Source organism: Gobius niger (genome assembly GCF_951799975.1).
Source record: "Gobius niger genome assembly, chromosome: 15".
NCBI classification, from domain to species: domain Eukaryota; kingdom Metazoa; phylum Chordata; class Actinopteri; order Gobiiformes; family Gobiidae; genus Gobius; species Gobius niger.
In genome coordinates, this window is record NC_136866.1 from 24,252,528 (window position 1) to 24,273,489 (window position 20,962).

At 41.7% G+C, this 20,962-nt stretch overlaps 1 protein-coding gene across 2 annotated transcripts in view; it reads left to right on the forward strand.

Annotated features, from left to right (window-relative positions):
- The window catches only part of evlb (Enah/Vasp-like b), a 78,398-nt gene that overhangs the window by 51,644 nt on the left and 5,792 nt on the right, over positions 1-20,962 (forward strand). For both annotated transcript variants that reach the window (XM_079572785.1, XM_079572784.1), the window contains exons 3-4: positions 3,151-3,328; positions 17,812-17,878. In XM_079572785.1, coding sequence (XP_079428911.1) covers positions 3,151-3,328; positions 17,812-17,878 — 245 coding nt within the window. The remainder of the gene's footprint in view (positions 1-3,150; positions 3,329-17,811; positions 17,879-20,962) is intronic.

Sequence of the window (20,962 nt, forward strand, 5' to 3'; positions counted from 1 at the left end):
GCATCCCACTCATCTCTGGCAAACACGTCACCCTCCTCCACCAGCATCTGACGAACTCTGTGCTGCTGCTCTGCCGAGAGGTGACTCAGATCTACAGGCGGGACCCAGGGCTCCCTCTGTGGTGCTTGACTGGGCTGCTCCAGTGAGGATGTGGCACTGCCCTCTGGTGACTTGGGCTCTAGTGGATAAACAGCATCAACACTGTGTAACCAGCCAAGCGTTGTGCGGCCACAAAGAGTAATATCACAGTCTGTTGTGTTTTCAACAGTTACCTTAATCCTCGTATTCTCTTGATGTTGAATGAGCTGTTCTCTTACTTTGAGTCCTGTGGGCCACGGTGTCTCCGGGTTAGGCTCCAACACGACGCGAGTTCCACAGAGCAAACCTTGCTGTAGATAGTTGCATTGCACTTGGATGGCGTTCCTCTTTGGGACAGTAACTGGCATTCTTCCCAGACGAGCAATGTGGGGGTTGTTTTCAGGTGACGGCTTCTGTAAAACAGTTAGAACAGCCCTCGCAGTTTCCTGACCCACATCAAGTGCTGAACAAAATCTCCTTACCATGTGACCAGAAGGAAAACAGCTTCCAAGACCCTCATTTGCCAAAGCCAGCTCCTCAATTACATTAAATCCAATAATAGGACGTTCCAGATCTGTAGAGGCGACTAAGATAGGAACAACTACTGGTTCATCACTCATCCCAGCAACAGCATCTTGTGACAGTGCAAACTTCACTTCAATCCAGCCCTGGTATGGAATCTTTGTCCCATTTGCTGCGGACAGATCCAGCCCTCCTTCTTCCAGTAACTCTTCTACAGGCCTCACAGTAACATGGGGTAAGTGTCTCTGCTTCCACTCATCTCCAATAATGGACACTTGTGAGCCAGTGTCCCACAGCACTTTGGTGTCAACATTGTTCATTGTGGCTCGAACAAGGCACCTCCTCCCCACCAGCTTAGCAGTTTGATGTTGTTTACCAGTGAGGGGCGCTGTGGTGCAGAATATGTCTGTGTTCTTACCAAGATGTACGCTGGTTTCGATCTTGTTGGTGGAGGCTGTGGTGTTCCTAGGCGCTCTGCGGCAACCAACGGCCCAGTGGTCTATGCTCCCACACTTGTAGCAGTGGTCGCATTTCCCCCCTGGATTGGTCCGCTGGCACTGGTGACACTGCCGGTTGGGGCGTGTCCTTGGTGGTGGTCTGTTGTAGCTGTGGCTGGCTTGTCCCCATGGTGGTGGTTGTCCGGGTGGCTGGTGCAGGCTTGACAGCTGAGTGGTGAGATTCTGAATGGCTTCACAGATTGTTTTGTTCCCCTGGTCTACTTTCTCCATCAATGTGTCACGTTTTTCAAACTTTTGCTTTTTATAACTGGTAGTGTTACTGTCATAACTGCTGCTCTCTGAATCAGTGAAATGTGGATCATTACTCACCGCTAACACCTTGGCTCTGGATTTGCTTGACAGCTTGCCCTTCCTCTCCATTTCCAGGTTGTAGGCGGCGGTCATTTTCTCCAGCAGAACTTCATCAGTTACTTTTGGATTTTGCAAATGTGGCTTTAAGTCAATACGGATGGTGTCATCTTGGAGTCCGGTAAGTATGGTTTGCAAAAACTGATTTTGGATGAGCTCTGGGCTGTACTTCAAGCCAGTGTCTGCTCTCTCTGAAGCAAAGAGTATCTGTTGCCTCAAGTCCATAGCTCGAACTAAAAACTGGACTGGAGTCTCTCCGTGATCTTGTGCAGCACGAGTTAAGGAGTGGTACAGCTCATTAGCATCTTTTTCAACAAAATGAGTCCGCAATATTTGTTTCAGAGCTTGCAATGACAAATCATCTCTACTTTCCAGATAACTTCGCAGTGTTGTTCCTGGAATAATAGCTTGAAGGACTGCATCAATAATTTCGCATTCATCATATCCTTTCTTTAATGCTTTTGTAATTTGTCTTTCTAAACTTGCATATCCCAGCTTATCCGTTTGATTATGTTCACCAATTTGTCCATTAATTTTCAAGTCTTTTCTATACATTGGGTGAACAACAGTTTGAGTTCTTTCAGACAAATTATTAGCGGCAGTAAGCGTGGTGGCAGAGGTGCGTGGTCTTACCACAGGTTCCGTGTTGCTGGGCGCAGTACCAGCTGTGTCCGCCAGAGGGCGGCGTGGCGACGTGGGACCAGACGTAGACAGCGTTTTTCTCAGTTCATCAATTCTGTCATTTATTTTCAATAACAATGACATTCCTCCATCTTCAAGCGACGTGACATCCTCACACTCCAAATGCTGCAGAATTAGCCTTCTCAATTTGCGAGGTGAGTTTTTATCTTCATCTTCAACATTTATTTCAAGTGTAGTGCATATTTTAAGAAGTTCCCAAGCAGGTAAGGCAATTAGCTTTCCCTCGATTTCTTCCAGCATATTTTCCCATTCAGACACTTGTTCGTTAAAGTCTGGCATGATTGGAAAGTCTTTTACCTTGGATTTGATCGTGACTTGCGGTGGGTTGTGTCGTCTTCCTTGACCTCGCTTCCGTTAGCATTAGCTCCGTGATAGCTTCGTGTTGGCGTCTCTCGTAGCGTATTCCACTCACGAATATAGTCCACACACGCGCTCCGGTAGCCACAATCCACGGTAGCGATCCAGGTCATCCACAAACTTAATACGACCGGGCTGAAACACCAAGATTTTGTTGCCCCCTCGAAATCACCAGGGAGAATCAGTTGGCTTTTCAAAGTTTATTTTGAGCTCAAATATTTACAGAAAAGAAAAAGGGTAAACATAGGTCCCCTGTGAATAAAGAATAAAATAGTTTAGCGTACTATGGATTAAGTTAAAATGGATACAGACAAAACGACACTTACACGTCCCAGATGTGACAAGGCTTAGGCCACGGCCCGACTACTGCGCCACAGCTTCTGCCCTGAGGCTGTGGGCCTAGCTCTTTTAAACTAGAATAAACAGGTCACGTGATGGACGCGCTTCCGGTTTCAATTATAAAACGGCAGTGTTTAATTTAGCGAAAAGATTAATAAATACTGTTATTTACAGTGAACCATTTACCAACAATAAGAAAGCGCTTAAATACTTTGTCGAAAATGGGCTGACAACACAATGAATACAAAATAAATGTACGATATTAACCGTGTTTCTCTCGCTGCAGGTGGTGATAAACTACTCCATAGTGAAGGGCCTGAAGTACAACCAGGCCACGCCCACGTTTCACCAGTGGAGGGATGCGCGGCAGGTCTACGGACTCAACTTTGCCAGTAAAGAGGAAGCCACCACCTTCTCCAACGCCATGCTGTTCGCCCTCAACGTCCTCAGCGCGCAGGACGGAGGTGAGCTCATCCCGACCACTTCAATCAGAAAAGTATCAAGAGTGTTTTGTCATTGGAAAACATTTGAGCGCAAGATAAGGTCGGGATTAGGGCTGCTGCACGATTGACCATTATTGCATTGAAATGTTGGGCTTTTGAGCTTTGAGCTTCAGTACACAAACTCCATATGTCTCTCGGGCAGAGCCGGTGCTGGCCCTTTTGGGGCCCTCAGCAAAAATCCACATGGGGGCCCTACAGTATGCACCCCATGGCTATTCAATGAAGAACAAACCCATTTAGGGTCAAAAACAGTTCCACTGTGCAGTAGTGCAGTGCAGAAGTGGAAGATAATGACCTCAATTTGAGCTCTGCCCCTCAGTGTGAGAACCACTAACCCCTAAGCCACTGTCAGACTGGGATTTAGGACGACAAGTTTCAAGTTTAATGGTTTTGTATAGCCCAATAGTATCACAACAGAAGATGCCTCACAGGGCACTGAACATTAAGGCATTCAACCACCAATAAATATGACAATGTAAAGTTCAGGTGGATGAAGTATCCAGGCAAACATAACGTCCAATAAGCATCGACAGCAGGTGGCGACGAGTGACCCGGGTGTCCCCTGTCCTTTGACTCTCCAGCACGGCAAGGAAAAACTCACAAACCCAGTGGGAGAAAAGAGAAACCTTAGGGAGAACCACAGAAGGAGAGATCCACTCCCATGGACGGACAGGCTATAGAGACCCAGGGACGAAGGATCCCTCAGCAGATGGGCCAAGACACTTTGCTATTTTCCACACTTTTTAAAATGGTTAATGGCAAATGGTCACATTCTCTCACCTCTGGTCCCTGACCCACAGTTTGGGAACCACTGATTTAAAAATAACTGAAACCTGCACCAGACTGGTCATTTCTGTCTTTCCACTGAGAATTAGCTTAACAGTAATTTATTTCAGACTATGCACATTCAGAGAACTGGAGTTACTGAAAGTAACTGCACTCATGGGAACCGTGTGGGGGTTTCAACTCCCCTTTGAGAGACAAACACTCTCGTCTATTCGCCAAACTACTGTCCTGATACTCTGCTAGGGTCAAGTAGATAGTGTAAATGAGAGGGTGGCCAATGCAGCACTGAATCCAAGCAGAGAATACATAAGAGCAGAGCGAGTGAGGCGAGCACCGGAAGACAGACAGCCAAGTCAGGACGCGAGTAGAGAAGCACTCACACCTTGGGGTGATGGGGGGAAGGCGGTAGGTCTCCCCTGCTAATCCACTTCACCAGACTGCTCCGTTTTGGTGTTGAATGTGGCAAAGTAGGCGGAGAGTGAGTGAGTGCTGTCAGAGAGCCTGTCGCCATAACAACGTGTTGATTCACAAGCAAAACAACACTGTAATTTGGCTGAGATACGGGCCCTACACAACTTGCCTAGTCTGCATAGGAAAAACCGTCTCTGGTCTCGGGCGGATCATTGTCCTGCATTAAACCGCACCTAATTGTAACATCTTTACAGCATATTTTTGACATAAATATGAGATTGGATTTTCTTAAAGGAATAGGCCACCGTTTTTATATACTAAGATATGTTCTTACCTCACTTTAGTCGAGTTAATATATCCCCGTCTGGTCATTGTCCGCGCGCTCTGTCACGCAAACGGAGCACATACGCAGCCTCTCCCATATGTGACATAGCTCCGAAAAAGCTCACGATAGAAGCTACCAAGCTCTTCCACGTGTTCCCTATTTAAATAAAGTTACGTGAAGTGTTTTCATGCGAAGTATATTTACACAGAAATGTAACGTGTCGATTTTATAAGCAAATAAAAAGGGGGACTATATTGTGAGGCGTAATGATACGAGGAGCACAGCGTCCGCGTAGTAACTCCTAAAGACTTCCCCCGCTCACTTCCGTCAATAACCTTTAGGAGTTACTGCGCGGACGTTTTACTCCTCGTATCATTACGCCTCACAATATAGTCCCCCTTTTTATTTGCTTATAAAATCGACACGTTACATTTCTGTGTAAATATACTTCGCATGAAAACACTTCACGTAACTTTATTTAAATAGGGAACACGTGGAAGAGCTTGGTAGCTTCTATCGTGAGCTTTTTCGGAGCTATGTCACATATGGGAGAGGCTGCGTATGTGCTCCGTTTGCGTGACAGAGCGCGCGGACAATGACCAGACGGGGATATATTAACTCGACTAAAGTGAGGTAAGAACATATCTTAGTATATAAAAACGGTGGCCTATTCCTTTAAAATGAGTGCCGTTTTGCAGCTTGGGACTCGGAGAATGCATTTATGTCGATGAATAGGGAGGGAGAAAGAGTGTGAGAGCGCCACGTTTATTTGAAAATTATTAAAACTAAGTATGTTATTCTGACAACTCCATAAAACGCCTCTTTGCCTCTTGCAGAATTATATCTTGTTACTGCGTGAAGCTGAAATGTAATAACTGAGTCCCACGATGTTTAACAGTTTTAGATGCAGCTCAATGGCATGAAAAACGAAACATAGGCTACAGTATATATATAATATTTAAACCACAAATCAAATCACAATATCTATCAATTAGGTTGTCAGGATTCTGCAGTTGATGTTTTGATTGACAGACTTGATGAATCCCAGTACACAGAACCTACCACAAAAAACACTTTCAACAAGACCATGTAAATCCTCCCCACATATATTGATTTTAGCCTACATCAGTATGTATCCACATTCAATATACCGTGTTTAGATTTCAGTGTGTCTCTTTCAGATTACTAATGTATCTCCAACAACACTTTCTCAGACACACTTCAGCCTATCCCATACGTCACTTGCTACATCCATTTTTTGACACACCAAGAACTCACAGGGAAATTGGACGTAGAGCATTCTGTTATAAAGCACCCACGGAGTGGAATAACCTCCCATTGTCACTGAAGTCTATTACATCTATACATTTATTTAGACAGGCACTATTTTTATATTTAAAAACACCATGTACCTGTTACTAGAGGATTTCTCTTCACTTCTCTGATTGTAATGATGTAAATTATAGGCCCATTAGAATTAGAATTAGAATGCTTTCTTATTGTATTTATTTATTTTTATTTTTATCTATTTTTTATTTTTATCTATTTTTCAATTTTGAAAAATGTTGTCAATGTAATCAATTCAATCATCAATTTATGTAAACCATGTAATGCATAATTTGGGGAGGTGGTGGGTCTTATGGGGAGCATACTTGTTGTCTTGTTGAGTTTGGTCTTGTTTTGTATTATCTTTCTTTTTACATGTGTTGTGTTGTCGTATGTTGTCAGGTGTTGTCGTGTACTGTCATGTCTTGTGCATGTGTGGCTCTTATCATTTTCAATCAGTGATTGAAAGGATCCCCTCGAAAATGAGATGGCACATCTCAAGGGGCTATCAAAAAAATAAGAATAAAGAATGTTTTACTAATGTTTCTCCATTTTTATTTATATTTTTTTTGGATAGATCTCCCAGTTATCTGCTCTAAACCAGTCCAAACCTGATCTAAACCAGCATAAAACCAAGTCTTCAGTAGTCAAAACCTGTCAAAACCAGCATGAACCAGTCCAAACCAGGTCTAAACCGGTCCAAACCAGGTCTAAACTGGTCTAAACCAGGTTTAAACCAGTCCAAACCAGGTCAGAAATGGTCCAAACAGGTCTAAACCATCCTAAAACAGGTATATACAGGTCCAAACAGGTCTTAACCAGTCCAAATCTGATCTAAACCAGCATAAAACCAAGTCTACATCAGTCAAAACCTGTCAAAACTAGCATGAACCAGTCCAAACCAGGTCTAAACTGGTCCAAACCAGGTCAAAAATGGTCCAAACAGATCTAAACCAGCCCAAAACAGGTATATGCCGGTCCAAACAGGTCTAAACCGGTCCAAATCAGGTCTAAATCAGTCCAAACCTGCTCTAAACCAGTTCAAACTTGGTCTAAACTGGTCCAACCCCAAACTGGATATTTTGAATCTTACACACTTGAACTGAATGGTAGAGATTGGCAGATTAACAACACATTTCGATAAAGCGTCACCAAATGGTTGAGCAAACTAATAAAGGGTTAACCTGAGACAACTTGATCAGTGACATGGTTCATAACCCAGAACCTGAGTAAAAAACTGACTAAACTCACTCTTTATGATGCTTATTTTATGATGTTTTATCGACTCTCTCCCTCTTCTTTCACACGTGTGTTCGCTCACTAATATTGACCAGTTTGGTATCTACGTGTAGCAAGAAAGACGACCGATATGACACTGTAATCCAGATCCGGAGAATATTTTTTGTTTTGTTTTTGAATGGAAAGAGGTGACTGACTACGATAGACATGAACCTCAGAAAACCTCGAGATCTCATGATATAAAGCCGCGCAGAGTGAGATGATGACTGACTCAGCACTTTCAAAGTCAGACGTGGCTGGATTATAGGACGCCACCTGAAACCCAAGCTACCTCACAAATGTTTCGCTGCTAAAATTAGATAATCAGATGCTGACATATTGATGGCGAAAGCTTAAACACTCGTCCTCGTGGATAAAGGTCGCGCTGACGTTCGGGGACAAGACCTTTGCAGCGGCTCCAAACAAAATGGAAAAATCCAGAATGCATTACCTGAGAATGTCATCTTTTCAAAGCTTTTGTAATTTTAAAGAGAACGCTGCTTTGCTTTGGCAGGAGTTAGCCTTCTTAGCGAGAATGTCTTGGGTTCGATTCCCTGATCAGTTTAGTGTTTGATGGAATACATAGTAGAATAAGGCATTTTAATCCCAGTATTTTCAAACATTCTATTCTGTCTCTACATCATAAAGATAGTTCAACAGCACTTGCAGATGTATAGGAACATTTTTCAACTTTTGTGATATCAATTTTAAACTTTTGCTGTAGCTTACTGACATAAATATGAGAAATAAATGTATTGCAAGTGTTCTGCCATTTTACGTTTTCAAATAAAAATAAGGAATTTTATGCCAAAAATTCCCCAAATTTCCCATATTTTTGATGGCATAATCTGAACAATGGAGCCAGGCATAAATGTATGGTTTTATTTTTGATATATTGGTTACAAATACTCAGATATCTCAGATGTATTTCAGATATCTTGTTTAGTTTTAAAATAAGCTGTTTATTAGTGGGAATAATCTGTGAAAATTGAAATTTCGATTGTTTTTTTGAAATTCAGAACTCAATAAATCCAGTTAGGAATTACATATTAAAGGGGCTAGATGAAAGTTAGCCATTTTATACTCACTACTGCCACCTCAGGTCATACATGTAACTGCACCTTCTATAAGTGCATGAAGGCAATTCGGACCCGAAGTGACACCTTTTTCACACCTCATTCTACACCTTAGGACATTGTTGGAACATTTAGGGGGAGGAAATTAGATAATTTTACCTTTTTTAAACTCCGTATAGTCCCTTTAAATAATCTCTCTGAAAATAACATCAAAATGTTGTTGAGTCTAAGGCTGTAAAGTTTGAAGTCTGTGTGCTACTGATGTGGAGATATTGTTGCATCAATGTGAACCAGTTGCTCTTCAAATTACAATTTCCCATATAAATCTATAGAGAAAGATTTAATCAGTGCAACAATTAGAAAAAATGACCCAAAACCTGAAAAAAAAAAAAAAAGAGAGAAAGAAAAGTCACATTGTTGTTAAAAATGTGGCCAGAATGAACAATGCCATGATTTTCGAGGGCTGTACAGAACAAAAACTCTCTCATACTGTAACGCAAGTTTGCCCCGAATCTGAAACAAAAATCACACATCCGTGCAGAGGAAGAGGCAGATCGGTGGAGTCTTTTTAAATCCTTCAAATATTAATACGCGCGTATTAATAATGGATTCACCGAGTCCAAATGCGGCAGAAAGAAAGTGATGAAACTCAAGTGGATTAGACAGAAGCTCGGTCAAGTTATACAACGCAGGAGTGTCGGCGATAATCGGGTACAGGATGAAATGTATCTGCCATTTTGTACTTTTTACCTTAACTGACTGCATTTTCTCCAGTTCAGTTTTACCCAAATCTATAAGGTTACAGCCTATAGGCCAGTGTAGCGCCTCATTTGAAAGCTAAGTGTTTTTTGGGGACTCTTTTTTATTGTGTTTTTGATCCATTTTTGCCACTTCTTCATAGTTTTTTTGGTCACATTTTTCATTGTGTTTTTGTCACTTTTTGGACACCTTTTTTTGAGTGGTAGTTTTTGAACAAACCAGGTTTAACTAAAGAAAATCTGTAATATCAAGTTTTCGCGGGCTTCAAAGCTCTATAAATAAGGTTTGGAATTAGATTTAGTGAAATCCTTCTTGGGAAAACCTTTAAAATATTGTTAAAGGGGCATTATGGAACTTTTTATGTGGAAAAAAAAAACTTCATATTTGTGCGTACATGACCTTTAAGTGACCGAACAGCCACATAAAAGTGGTGACGTAAACAAACTAATCCTGAATGAATCTGCTAGCAGCCTGCGGGCTACTTATCTTTAGCCTGCTTGTTCTTATCGTTGGTCCTCAGTCTGTCACATTTTGTCCCAGGTTCATGATGATATAGTTGTGGTTCACTAAATGTTTGTGGGAGAGAGACAGTTATAGTTTATTTGGACAAATTATCCCATTGACTTCAATGCCTTTCAGCGACCGTTAACAATTTTTAGTTTCGTTCTATGTCACTTCCGGTCTCCATTATGGCCGACTTTCCATCACTGTGGCCTCTAGGACCAATTAGAGTTTCCGGTAGGTTTTCATTGCTGAAGAACCCTCTCACCAGAAAACCTACAAAACAATTCACCCTGGAGCGCTGTAGAAGGCAAGGAAAGTAAAGGCGCCATGGTAACCACTTGCTTAAAAAAATTGCATAATGTATCTTTAAGTATGTGACAAGAAAGCATTTTGAGAAAACATGCACATTGAAGCGTAAACCCAGGCTTTCCGTCTGTCATTTCTCTTGTGAAAGTCTATTATTATCCAGGTAACACTTTGGTTTTCGCACTCGGCTCGACTGCTCCCGGTTGCTTGTCACCGCGGGGCATATTCGCGGGGAATGGGGTGCAGGTGGCTCATAAAGAAGCTGATATGACGCTAATGGTCGCCCGCTAACAAACGGCGGCTGGCGATCTGAGGGAAACAGATGCTGCTGCGAGAGAGAGGGTGTGAACAGCGTTGGGCTCAACGATATTGACAAAAATGAATATATTCATATTTTTGGGGACTTTCTCGATAACAGTAATTATGTAATGTTTGCAAACTATCAGGAATATGCAAAAATGTGCTGCAAACATCATAATTTCCAGTGCTTTGTCGCTCAAAAAGATAATTGTCCTGAACAAACTACAAAGAGGCAGAGGACAAAACACATTTCACATTATTTGTCACTTTTTCCCAATTTTTTCAAATAAATTCCCAATTTTTCTCAATTCACCCCCCATTTTAAAAAATAATTTCCCCACATTTCCCCCCCAATATTTTCCCCATTTCCCCCCCATTTTTTAAACATTTTCTTAAATTTTTCCCACATTTCAAAAACTACATCCCCCCACATTTTTTGACATTGAAGATAAACTCGATATTGTAAATTTGCATATCTTCTTGATATTATCTTGTAGACAATATATTACCAAAGTCAAAGGTTTGTACTTTGCTAAAATCACTTATTGGTCACAGAACGATTGCACTTCTACAGTTTGTAACTAAATGGGAAGCAGAAAATCTCTTCTTTCACTGGCTGTATAGAACTGTCAGCCCTCATGTCGGAACAGCAGCAGCCAAGTGTCTCCCCCTAGTGGCCCCTGCAGGGACAGCAACCTAATGCCTAATACAGTATAAGAGGAGTGACTCGTCTCCTCTGATTAAAACCTGGAGAGTGTAGTGTCGAGGAGAAAAAGAAACCTGGATTGACAAAACCCCTTCAGTGTTTTTCCATCAGTATCTCTCTGTCCATGATGTTTACAGGAACTATTCGTTGATTTGTGCAAGACATCGCTGATCCTTCTTGGGGAAATAGCGAGACCTCCAGAGATTGCACTCTGAGCCACGTGGCACTCGTGTGCATAGAACCAATTATTTTATGTGGCATTTTAGTGTGTCCAAGACAAATTTCCCTGTGAACAAATAGAGAAGTATTTTCCTTTTTATTTTGTTTTAAGCTGACGATAATATACTGTAGATAGTCTCATGAACTACTATTAGCTTAGTCCATGTTTAACCTCTTGACCCCCGCCTGGCCCGAGTGCATTTACTCCGGTTCGTCTTTCCCCAAATCTAAAACCTGGAGAGCAATTTGAAAGCAAAGACCTACAAAAGTGATCGTAACTTTCTTACGTCGCCACAATTTTTGTCACATTTTTCAAGCGTTATTTTCGTTTTTCTGTTTTGTCATGTTTTGGTTGTTATTTTAATGCTTTTTCTTTGTGGCTTTTTAATCGTAATTTTTTTTCGTCGCTCTTTCGGCGTTCTTTGGTTGTTCTTTCGTCGTTCTTTGAACGCTCTTTCTTTGCTCTTTCTTTCGCTCTTTTGTCACTCTTTCTTTCACTCTTCTTCCGCTCTTCCTTTTGCTCTTTCTTTGCTCTTTCTTTTGCTCTTTTTTTTGCTCTTCCTTTTGCTCTTCCTTTTGCTCTTTCTTTTGCTCTTTCTTTGCTCTTCCTTTGCTCTTCCTTTTGCCCTTTCTTTTGCTCTTTCTTTTGCTCTTTCTTTTGCTCTTCCTTTTGCTCTTTCTTTTGCTCTTTCTTTGCTCTTTCTTTGCACTTCCTCTTGCTCTTCCTTTTGCTCTTTCGTCACTCTATTGTGGCTTGTTTGTTGCTCTTTCTTTGCTCCTTCATTGTTCTTTCTTTGCTCTTTCGTTGCTCTTTCTTTTGCTCTTTTGTCACTCGTCCTTTTGCTCTTCCTTTTACTCTTTCTTTGCTCTTTCATTGCTCTTTCTTTTGCTCTTTTGTCACTCGTCCTTTTGCTCTTCCTTTTACTCTTTCTTTGCTCTTTCATTGCTCTTTCTTTGCTCTTTCATTGCTCTTTCTTTTGCTCTTTTGTCACTCTTCCTTTTGCTCTTCCTTCTACTCTTTCTTTGCTCTTTCGACACTCTTCCTTTCGTTCTTTTGTTGTTCTTTCGTCACATGTTTGTTGCCTTTTCACCCTTGTTTTCGTCGCATTATTTATGTTTTTTGTTGTTGAAGCTTTTAGATTTGGGTAAATTCAAACAGTACAAATAGTGCTCGGCTCAGGTGGTGGTTAAGATGTTAAACAACAAAAATATCACTTTGACTAAACAGCTGATGAAATGAACACGGACACACTGGAATTCTGCATAAAAAACCATCAGATGAAGCAGCTTTAGAAGCAACATCTCATCACAGACCTGACCTTTTGAAACCTTAACCACTGTCCTCCCGCTCCGCTGCTGCCGGTGTGCGTTACCTGAAGATGACAGCGGACACTTGAGCTCCGCAGAGCGAGGGGAGGGAGGTGCCGGGGGAGAGGGAAGTCCGCGGCAGGTGACGGTGATGGAGGATGGTGAGCGGCAGAGAGTGGCTCTGTCAGTGCCTGTGCGTCTGCTTCGGGCGGTTTCTGTTCTTCAGCATGTCATGTAAGACCCGGCGCCGTGTGACCAGTCTCATCCTTTTTGAACTGGAGTGTTTTCATCCGGCTTTACTTTTCTTCTGAACCTCTCTTTAACACGTTCTTCTGATTGTGCTGTGACGGTTTGTCGGGGATGATGTGGAAAACTCTTCTTAGATACAACAATACCTGAAACTGTTAATCTACTGCAGTATTGTGGCTTATAATGGATTTTCCTTGTCGCTATTTTGTAACGTAATACACAGTTACATTAGCGTTACATGTTACAGTGGACATAATGTTCCTAAAAGTTCTCCCACAAATTCAAGACATAGCATCATAACAAGAAGACTGAAAAGAAAGAGAATATTTTGAAGTAAAAGGACTCAAACACGTATTATATTCATGGGTTTTTGTGTTTGTTGCTTGTTGTTTACCTTGACAACCGACTAAACCAAACCACACCCTGTGTTTACAGCTGATTTAATGGTTGAAAGTATAATTCCTATTTAGAAAATAATACTCGTTTAGGTTTGTTTGTTTTACTCAGTTACATTTCGTATCTTTTTGAGGTAACTTTATGTTTGCAAGTATTTTCTTCATACAGTACTATATCTGTACTCTTACTTGAGTAAAAAAAAAGGAACTCTTGCCACTGTGAGTAAGTCTTTAAAGGTGCACTATGCATCGTTTTAGGTGAAAAAACAAATCTTGATATTTGCATGCATTTGACCTTTTAGTGACTCAGTGGCGTTATGGGGCAGCATGGCACCTTTGCTTTCCCGTGGCCTCTATGACGCTCCAGGATCATTTGTTTGTAGGGGTTTGTACCAGAAACTGTCCAGAAACCCACAAACCATTGTTTCTGGAGCGTCATAAAGGCCACTGTGAGGGAAAGCAAAGGTGCCATGCTGCACCTTAAAGCCAGTGAGTCACTAAAAGATAAAATCCATGCAAATATCAAGTGTTTTTTTTCCACGTAAAAAGTCACATAGTGCAGCTTTAAGTGACAAATCTTCATTTTGACACTTAATTCTTCATAATGATTTCTTCATATGTTTTTTATGGTATTTTCTTGATTTCATGTTTTGTTCATAACACTACTGAAACATGAATCAGACTCTTACTCTCACATGACTCAAGCAACATTTTCTCCAAGTACTTTTTAAAAATCTTTCTCTTAAACTTTTTACTTCAGTGTTTCTGCGGGGCATTAAAATCCATTAAAGCAGTACTGAGTAACTTGTTTACCTTAATAAATCCTTTTCTAGTCCCTCTGGGGGTAATACAAGTGTTAATGGGATGATTGGGGGGTCTTTCATCTCCCCCTGGTGTCTCTGGCTAGAAAACCACAATTGCAACTTGACTGCCACCGGACCGGAGCCACCAATACACACTAATGGAATCACGAAGAAGAAGCTTTACAGCCAAGTTTGAGTGAAAAAAATGTATCTCCATTGTGTAATTGTATGTACAATATCCCAAACTCCCTTCACCTTTTCTGTCAGCGTAGTATTTACTCTCACGGACAATTAATGAGTTAATAAATCGCAACATGCTATGACTCCTGCGTCAAGGCCGACGCTCGTGGCTCAGAAATGCTCTGGTCCTGGTCTTGTTTTACTCCTGTTTGTTTGGTCAGTGCTCGGACACATGAGCTCTGTTGTCGTGAGTTTTGGCCTCGGAGGCGGGAGCTGTGTGTGTAACATGGGTGTGAGTCAGTGCCTTTTGTCCGCGTGTTATTTTGGTCCCGCTGTTACCTGATCAGCCGCCGCCATTAGCGCCGCCGTCAGCTCCATCAGGCCTCTCCGCTCCGAGCCGTCACCCGCTTCTGTCACGCTTATGTAAGAGGCGACAGTTCAGGCAGTGCAGGATGTGTTTTCTCTTCTGAAGGCGAATAGGTGCAGGTGTTAGTTTAGTGATGTTCATTTGAAACATTTGCTGTAGATTAATGACAAAAAGTTTTCTTTCTTTTATTGTTTTCATATGATATTAGGGCCTTATATGAGTAAAAATGGCCTTCATTGCAGATAGTTTCAGCAATAAAATCTAAATAACAGATAGAGCCAGGTTTAAATTTGTGCTCGGATTTGCTCAGGGAGATTTGGGACATCTTGCTTAGTTCCTTATATGTGAAAATATTGGTTAAAAAAAAAAAGCAACGTCTGCCTTGGGGTTCACAATTCAATGAAACAGGCTTTTGTATTGAAAGGAAACTTTACATGCAAAGTGACATCTGTCAAGCCTTTGTTTGTTATAATTTTGATGATTATGGATTACAGTTCATGTTCAAAAAATGTTATATATCTAATCTAATCTCTGCTTATAGATCAAGTGAAACACAAGAATGGCTTTTATCAGGAAAGTGCTGGAATGGAAGTTTATTTGTTTATGTGTTAATAGCGCTTTTCACATGATGCAAGTCCCCCAAATAATACTATAATAATACATTTCTAATAATAGACTATTTAATAGATTAAAAAAAACAAATTATAAAATTAAATTACTTAAATATATTGGCTATCGGCCAGGCCAACCCCCTTCATCTCGGTATCGGACCACAAAAATCCATATCGGTCGGGCCCTAGTCGCGACACACACATCATTCATCCCTATTGTACATGTTTTTGGTGGTACCTGAAGGAAACATATGCAGACACTTGAAGAACATGCAAACTCCACACTGAACTGGCTCACTTGCCCTTGGAGTCGAACCTTATTGTGAAGCGACAGTGCTAGCAACACACATACACTTTACGGACGATGACTAGAATATGCTGTGGTGGCAGTTTTTACATGTACATTATCCTCAGACGCTCCTACAGAGAGAACCATACGAGGCGCTGCGTCCCAGAGGAGCTCTCGTTTTAGTTCCATACTGCACCGTCTGCTTCTTTCTTCATAATCCCTATTGTCTCGCTCCGGTCGAACTGTGTTTTAAATTAATTACAGTGTTTATCTTCGGGTCCATCTGCACATCACAGCTCTGTTTAAACGGATTACAGCCCAGCGCCTCGGAGCTGCTCTGACAATTCACTCGAGGAGCTGTCATCATCTGCGCCGACTGAACTGAGGGCTAGGTTTTGCACTAATCTGTCCTAATGGAGCTTTTATGTTGTCTTTTTATGTTATGTTAAGTGTAGTTTTCTTCCGCCTACTCCCTTTGGAAACATTGTTATGTTGTTACAAATACAATCTGTGACTTTACAGCCCACATAAACCAAATTAATGATAATATAATTGTCCCCTCATGAAATGTTCATGGTGTAGTGTCCTGTTATGCTTCTTTGAGTCATCAGTTCTTTCAGTTTCTTCACTTTCCCTCCACCTGAAGTATGAAATATCAAAGTTTTAATCAAATGAATCTTCTTCTTTTTTGCTCTATAGGAGAGCACCCAACGCTGACACTCGCCTATTTTTTTGTATCAGCCGATAAAAGGCTGATGTTCCTTTAAAATGAGCCCTCCCACAACTTTGTAGGGAGCTGAGGAACATCGCTGTCACAAGTTTTGACTGTTTGAAGTACCTAGTAAACATGAATATCCTGAATAAGAAAAGCGCCCCCTGCTGTCTGGCAACACTGACACATCTTACATTTTAGACGCGTCATATACAGGATTATACACGAGAAATTGAGTCGGGGGCAAAGCTCTCAATTTACCGATCGATCTACGTTGGTCATGAGATTTGGGTAATGACCGAAAGGACAAGATCTCGAATACAAGCGGCCGAAATGAGCTTCCTTCGCAGGGTGGCTGGGCACACCCTTCAAGATCGGGTGAGGAACCGCTGTTTTTTATGAGCCGCTGCTCCGTCACGTCGAAAGGAGCCAGCTGAGGTGGCTCGGGCATATGTTCCGGATGCCTCCTGGTCGAGGTGTTCCAGGCATGTCCTAGTGGGACAAGGCCTCGTGGAAGGCCCAGGGCACGCTGGTGGGACTATGTCTCCGAGCTGGCCTGGTGTCACCTCGGGGTCCCCCCAGAACAGCTGGAGGAGGTGTGCGTGGATCGGGAAGTTTGGGCATCTCTGCTGAGACTGCTGCCCCCGCGACCCGGCCCCGGATAAAGCGGAAGAAAATGGATGGACATTTAAAAAAATATATTGGCGGTGCACATCGGCCAATAAACATCCCCAAAATTCTGTATCGGACTCTGGTTAATTTATCCCATACCCCATTATCCCATAGGCCAACCGCACACAGCAGTTGTGTTGGCAGCTATGTGTGAGATAAATTGACACCCAGCACGCAATGTTTTTAAAGATTTTAAATGAATTTCCTCCTTTAAACAAAGTATTTTTTAAGAAAGCTTAAGAAAAAGTGCTTTGGATTTTGTTTTCTGTCACACTTTGTATTTGCGAGCATGCCCTTAGCAGGAAGTGAAAGCTTTATGTCCTTGTTTGTCATGTGTAATTCTCACGGCTGCCTGCAGAGGGTGTCCAAGGTGTCCAATTGAAATTCTGACCACTGCCAGCCTCTCTCTTTTCTGTTCATAGGAGTTATTATTTCACATTTTAAAACGTAAAGTGTCAATTCTGAGGTTCCCAAAAGCATCTGTCTAAGCCTCAATCATGAATTATACATCCACTTTAAAGTCCAGACGCAAAACTCATTTTATCTCACTTTATACTCATTTAAGAAACAATCGTCTGAAGTGTGAAAGCGCCTTTCTGAGTGTAGTACGTCTTAATGGCGAGGCGACTGTGTAATTCATGCTCGTTAATCCAGAGTGAGAGATTAATTGTCTTTTGTCACATCCCTCATTAGCAGAGGAACATAATCACGCTCCTTTTGATTCTGTTTCTTCTAATTAAGAGGCTCCGCTTGTCTGGGAAACGTCAGGCGCAAATTGAATTAACGGCGAAGAGCGTGTCGTGGTGGATTAATATTCTTACGATTAAGGTCGTGTAACTCTGTCTGTCTCTTTCTGTGGTAGGTCCCGCGGTCCAACGCCAAGTCCAGAATGGGCCCACCTCGGAGGAGATTGAAGTGCAGAGGGCGAGGTAAGAGCATGCAGGAAGTCATGTCAATAAACGTGTAAAGTAAAAATGAATCGTAATGTATTCTTAAGCTGCATATGAGGATACAAGCACAGGTTTCTGAGCATGAGGCTGTACTAGCATTAATTAGAACTGGGAGAGGGTCTCTTTATGTCCATTTCCAAACTGGTTTTAACCATAGGATCTGGCAACACTGAGGGGACAATCGTCTTGAAAGCAGAGGTGGGTAGAGTTGCCAAAATATTCACTCATGTAACAATAACATTACTTTGAAATAGTTTTACTTTAATGCAGAGGTGCCCAAATGCAGCCCTCAGACTTCTTGTTGAATTAGCAATTTCATAATTCCACACAATTAAAACCTTAAAAGCTAACCTTTAATTGTAACACAGAGCTGGCATTAAGGCCCCAAGCATAAATAAAGGTGTGGGACACGGTTTAAACCTCTCTTAAAGAAGAACTAAGTAACTTGTTTACCTTAATAAATCCTTTCCATAGTCCCTCTGGGGGTAATACAAGTGTTGATGGGATGATTGGAGGGTCTTTATCTCATCCTGGTGTCTCTGTCTAGAAAACCACAATTGCAACTCCCCTGCCACTGGGTCGGAGCCACCAATACACACTAAAGGAATCACGAAGAAGAAGTTAACAGGCTAACGGGCAAAGCTAACTAAGCTAGCACAACTTTAGGATTATTTGAAGCAAAGTAGCGACTCTAATGCTATCTATTAGCCACAAAAGGCAGTCCCTCTGCTTTCTCTTTTGAATGCAAGAACCTTCCTCAGAGAACACAATTTCTCCCACAACTTAAAATAATTGCTGTCTCATTTCTGATTAGCATGAGTGGACTAAAATATACTCTAATGCTTGGTTGGAGGCCATATTTAGCTTTTATTACAGATGTGGCATTGTTTCAATAAGCTTCTGCAATATCAAAATCCAGGTGGCCACTTCTTTTTATTCAGGCAGTGTATTTAAGTGTAAAAGTCTAATTCCAGTTTTAGTAGTGACATAAAAAGAACCCTAGCATAGAGAGAACCAGCTTGCCCTGAGCAGAAAAGGGCCCAGAGGAGCACTTTCCTGGCCCTCGGAGCGAGACAGTGCTGTGACATTAACTGTCTGCCTCCGCCGTGTTTTACTGACGTCCTTTATTTTAAATCAGGCTTCTCCCCCCCCAGTCTCTTCCAAACCAGTGAGCAAACCTGAACTGAACCCATGTCGAGACGCGTTAAAGTGTTGCGGATTGGGGTTAGCGACAGCACTCGGAGAAAGCCAGAGTGCATTCTGGGATACGCTCAGAGCTGTCCATTACTTTCTCCCTTTGGACATCGGTGTGCTTTTGGAAGCGCCATCACCTTAAATGATGTCACGGGGCCAGTGTTTGTGGAGGACACTAGAGTCTTGGTTATACTTATTTAAATGAAACAAATGAATCAAGAAATCAATTTGCCTTTGCCTTTTAAATATTTTTTTAATTTCAAGTACATTTCTCTTATTTTACAGCAATTTGTTTACTTTAATAAACCCTTTCCGTAGTCCCTCTGTGGGTAATACAAGTGTTAATGGGATGATTGGGGGGTCTTTCATCTCCCCCTGGTGTCTCTGGCCAGAAAACCACAATTGCATCATGACTGCCACCGCCCCAGAGCCACCAATACACACTAATAGAATCACGAAGAAGAAGCCAACAGGCTAAGGGGCAAAGCTAACTGCGGGCTAGCGCCACTTTAAACAGTATTTACAGCCAAGTTTGGGTGAAAAAAAGTATTTCCATTGTGTAATTGGATGTACAATATCCCTCTCTCCCTTTATCTTTTCTGTCAGCGTAGTATTTACTCTCACTGATAATTAATAAGTAAAAACAACGTAACATGCTATGACACCTGCAGTTGTGCTTATGGCCTATGGGGGTAAGAGTTACTTAGTACTGCTTAAACTAAATATTGTGTGTTCCCAACCTTATTTTAACCCTACCTTTTTAAAGTCTGCGTAAAGTCTCCTTATTCAGTCTATCTAGACAATCAGTCATTCAATCATTATTCCCAATGAATGGATCTCATATGTTGCTTGGTGCGACCTCTACTGGCAGCTTTGGGAATTACTCATGTTGAAAATAAGATTCAAGTGCATGTTATTTTTGCACATTATTAAATTGAGTGCTGTGCAGCTTAAAACGGCTTGAGCTATGGCAACAAAATCCGGGGATCACTGATCAGAGCACTTCAGCTGTAGAAGAAGAAGCAACCAGAGTGAACAAGATTACTCAAAACTGTGCGAATAAAGCAAAAATACTGCGCCAGGTATGCTTAGACAATGAAACAAGCTTTTTGGGATAAGTGTGCCAACCACAATGGAAGTCTATTTTGGGATCAGATTCTCCGTGTTTCGAGTCCCGGTGCAAATGAATTCACTGTGGGGTATCGTTCGAGGGTTGTTGGGCTCAGCAGCTCCGAGATCCCTCCGCTGTCAGAGAGAGAGAGAGAGAGGCGGATGCTGACTTGGCACTTTCGCCGTACAAAGCAGCTGGAAACCACTTCAAATCTGGCCTTTCTTTTTGGCGACAGACGCTTCTCACATCAAAAGATAAGGAGACATTTGAAGAGAATGAAAGCCGGTTGGCTGATGCACCAGCTTGGGAAAATGTGGAGGTGATATTCCAGATCAGCAATTCTCTCCAATGAAAGACACATCTTTCCAGCGCAATTCAATGTCAATACTTAAAATGAGCTCATGCATCGGTATCAGTCTAGTCTTCCTTTGGTCAGGAATACTAACGGTGCCTCCTACTGTCTAATTATATCCCTCGGTCTAAAAACAAGCCAGACAATAAATCAACATTTCATCATTAATTTAGCTTTTAATACGAGTAATGCATTGGAAATATGATAAATAACACATATGACACACATAATGTTGTATCTTTCTGGGGCTCTCATGTTCTTATGGTGGTTTCATTTATGCTTTAGTAATGCATTTAAGTTCTGGTTCAGACACTTAAAACCAGGTTTTGTCCTTAATTGATCTTGATCTAGCCCTGGTGATACTTGAGAGATCAAACCGTTTATGGAATGTTGTTGATGTTATTAT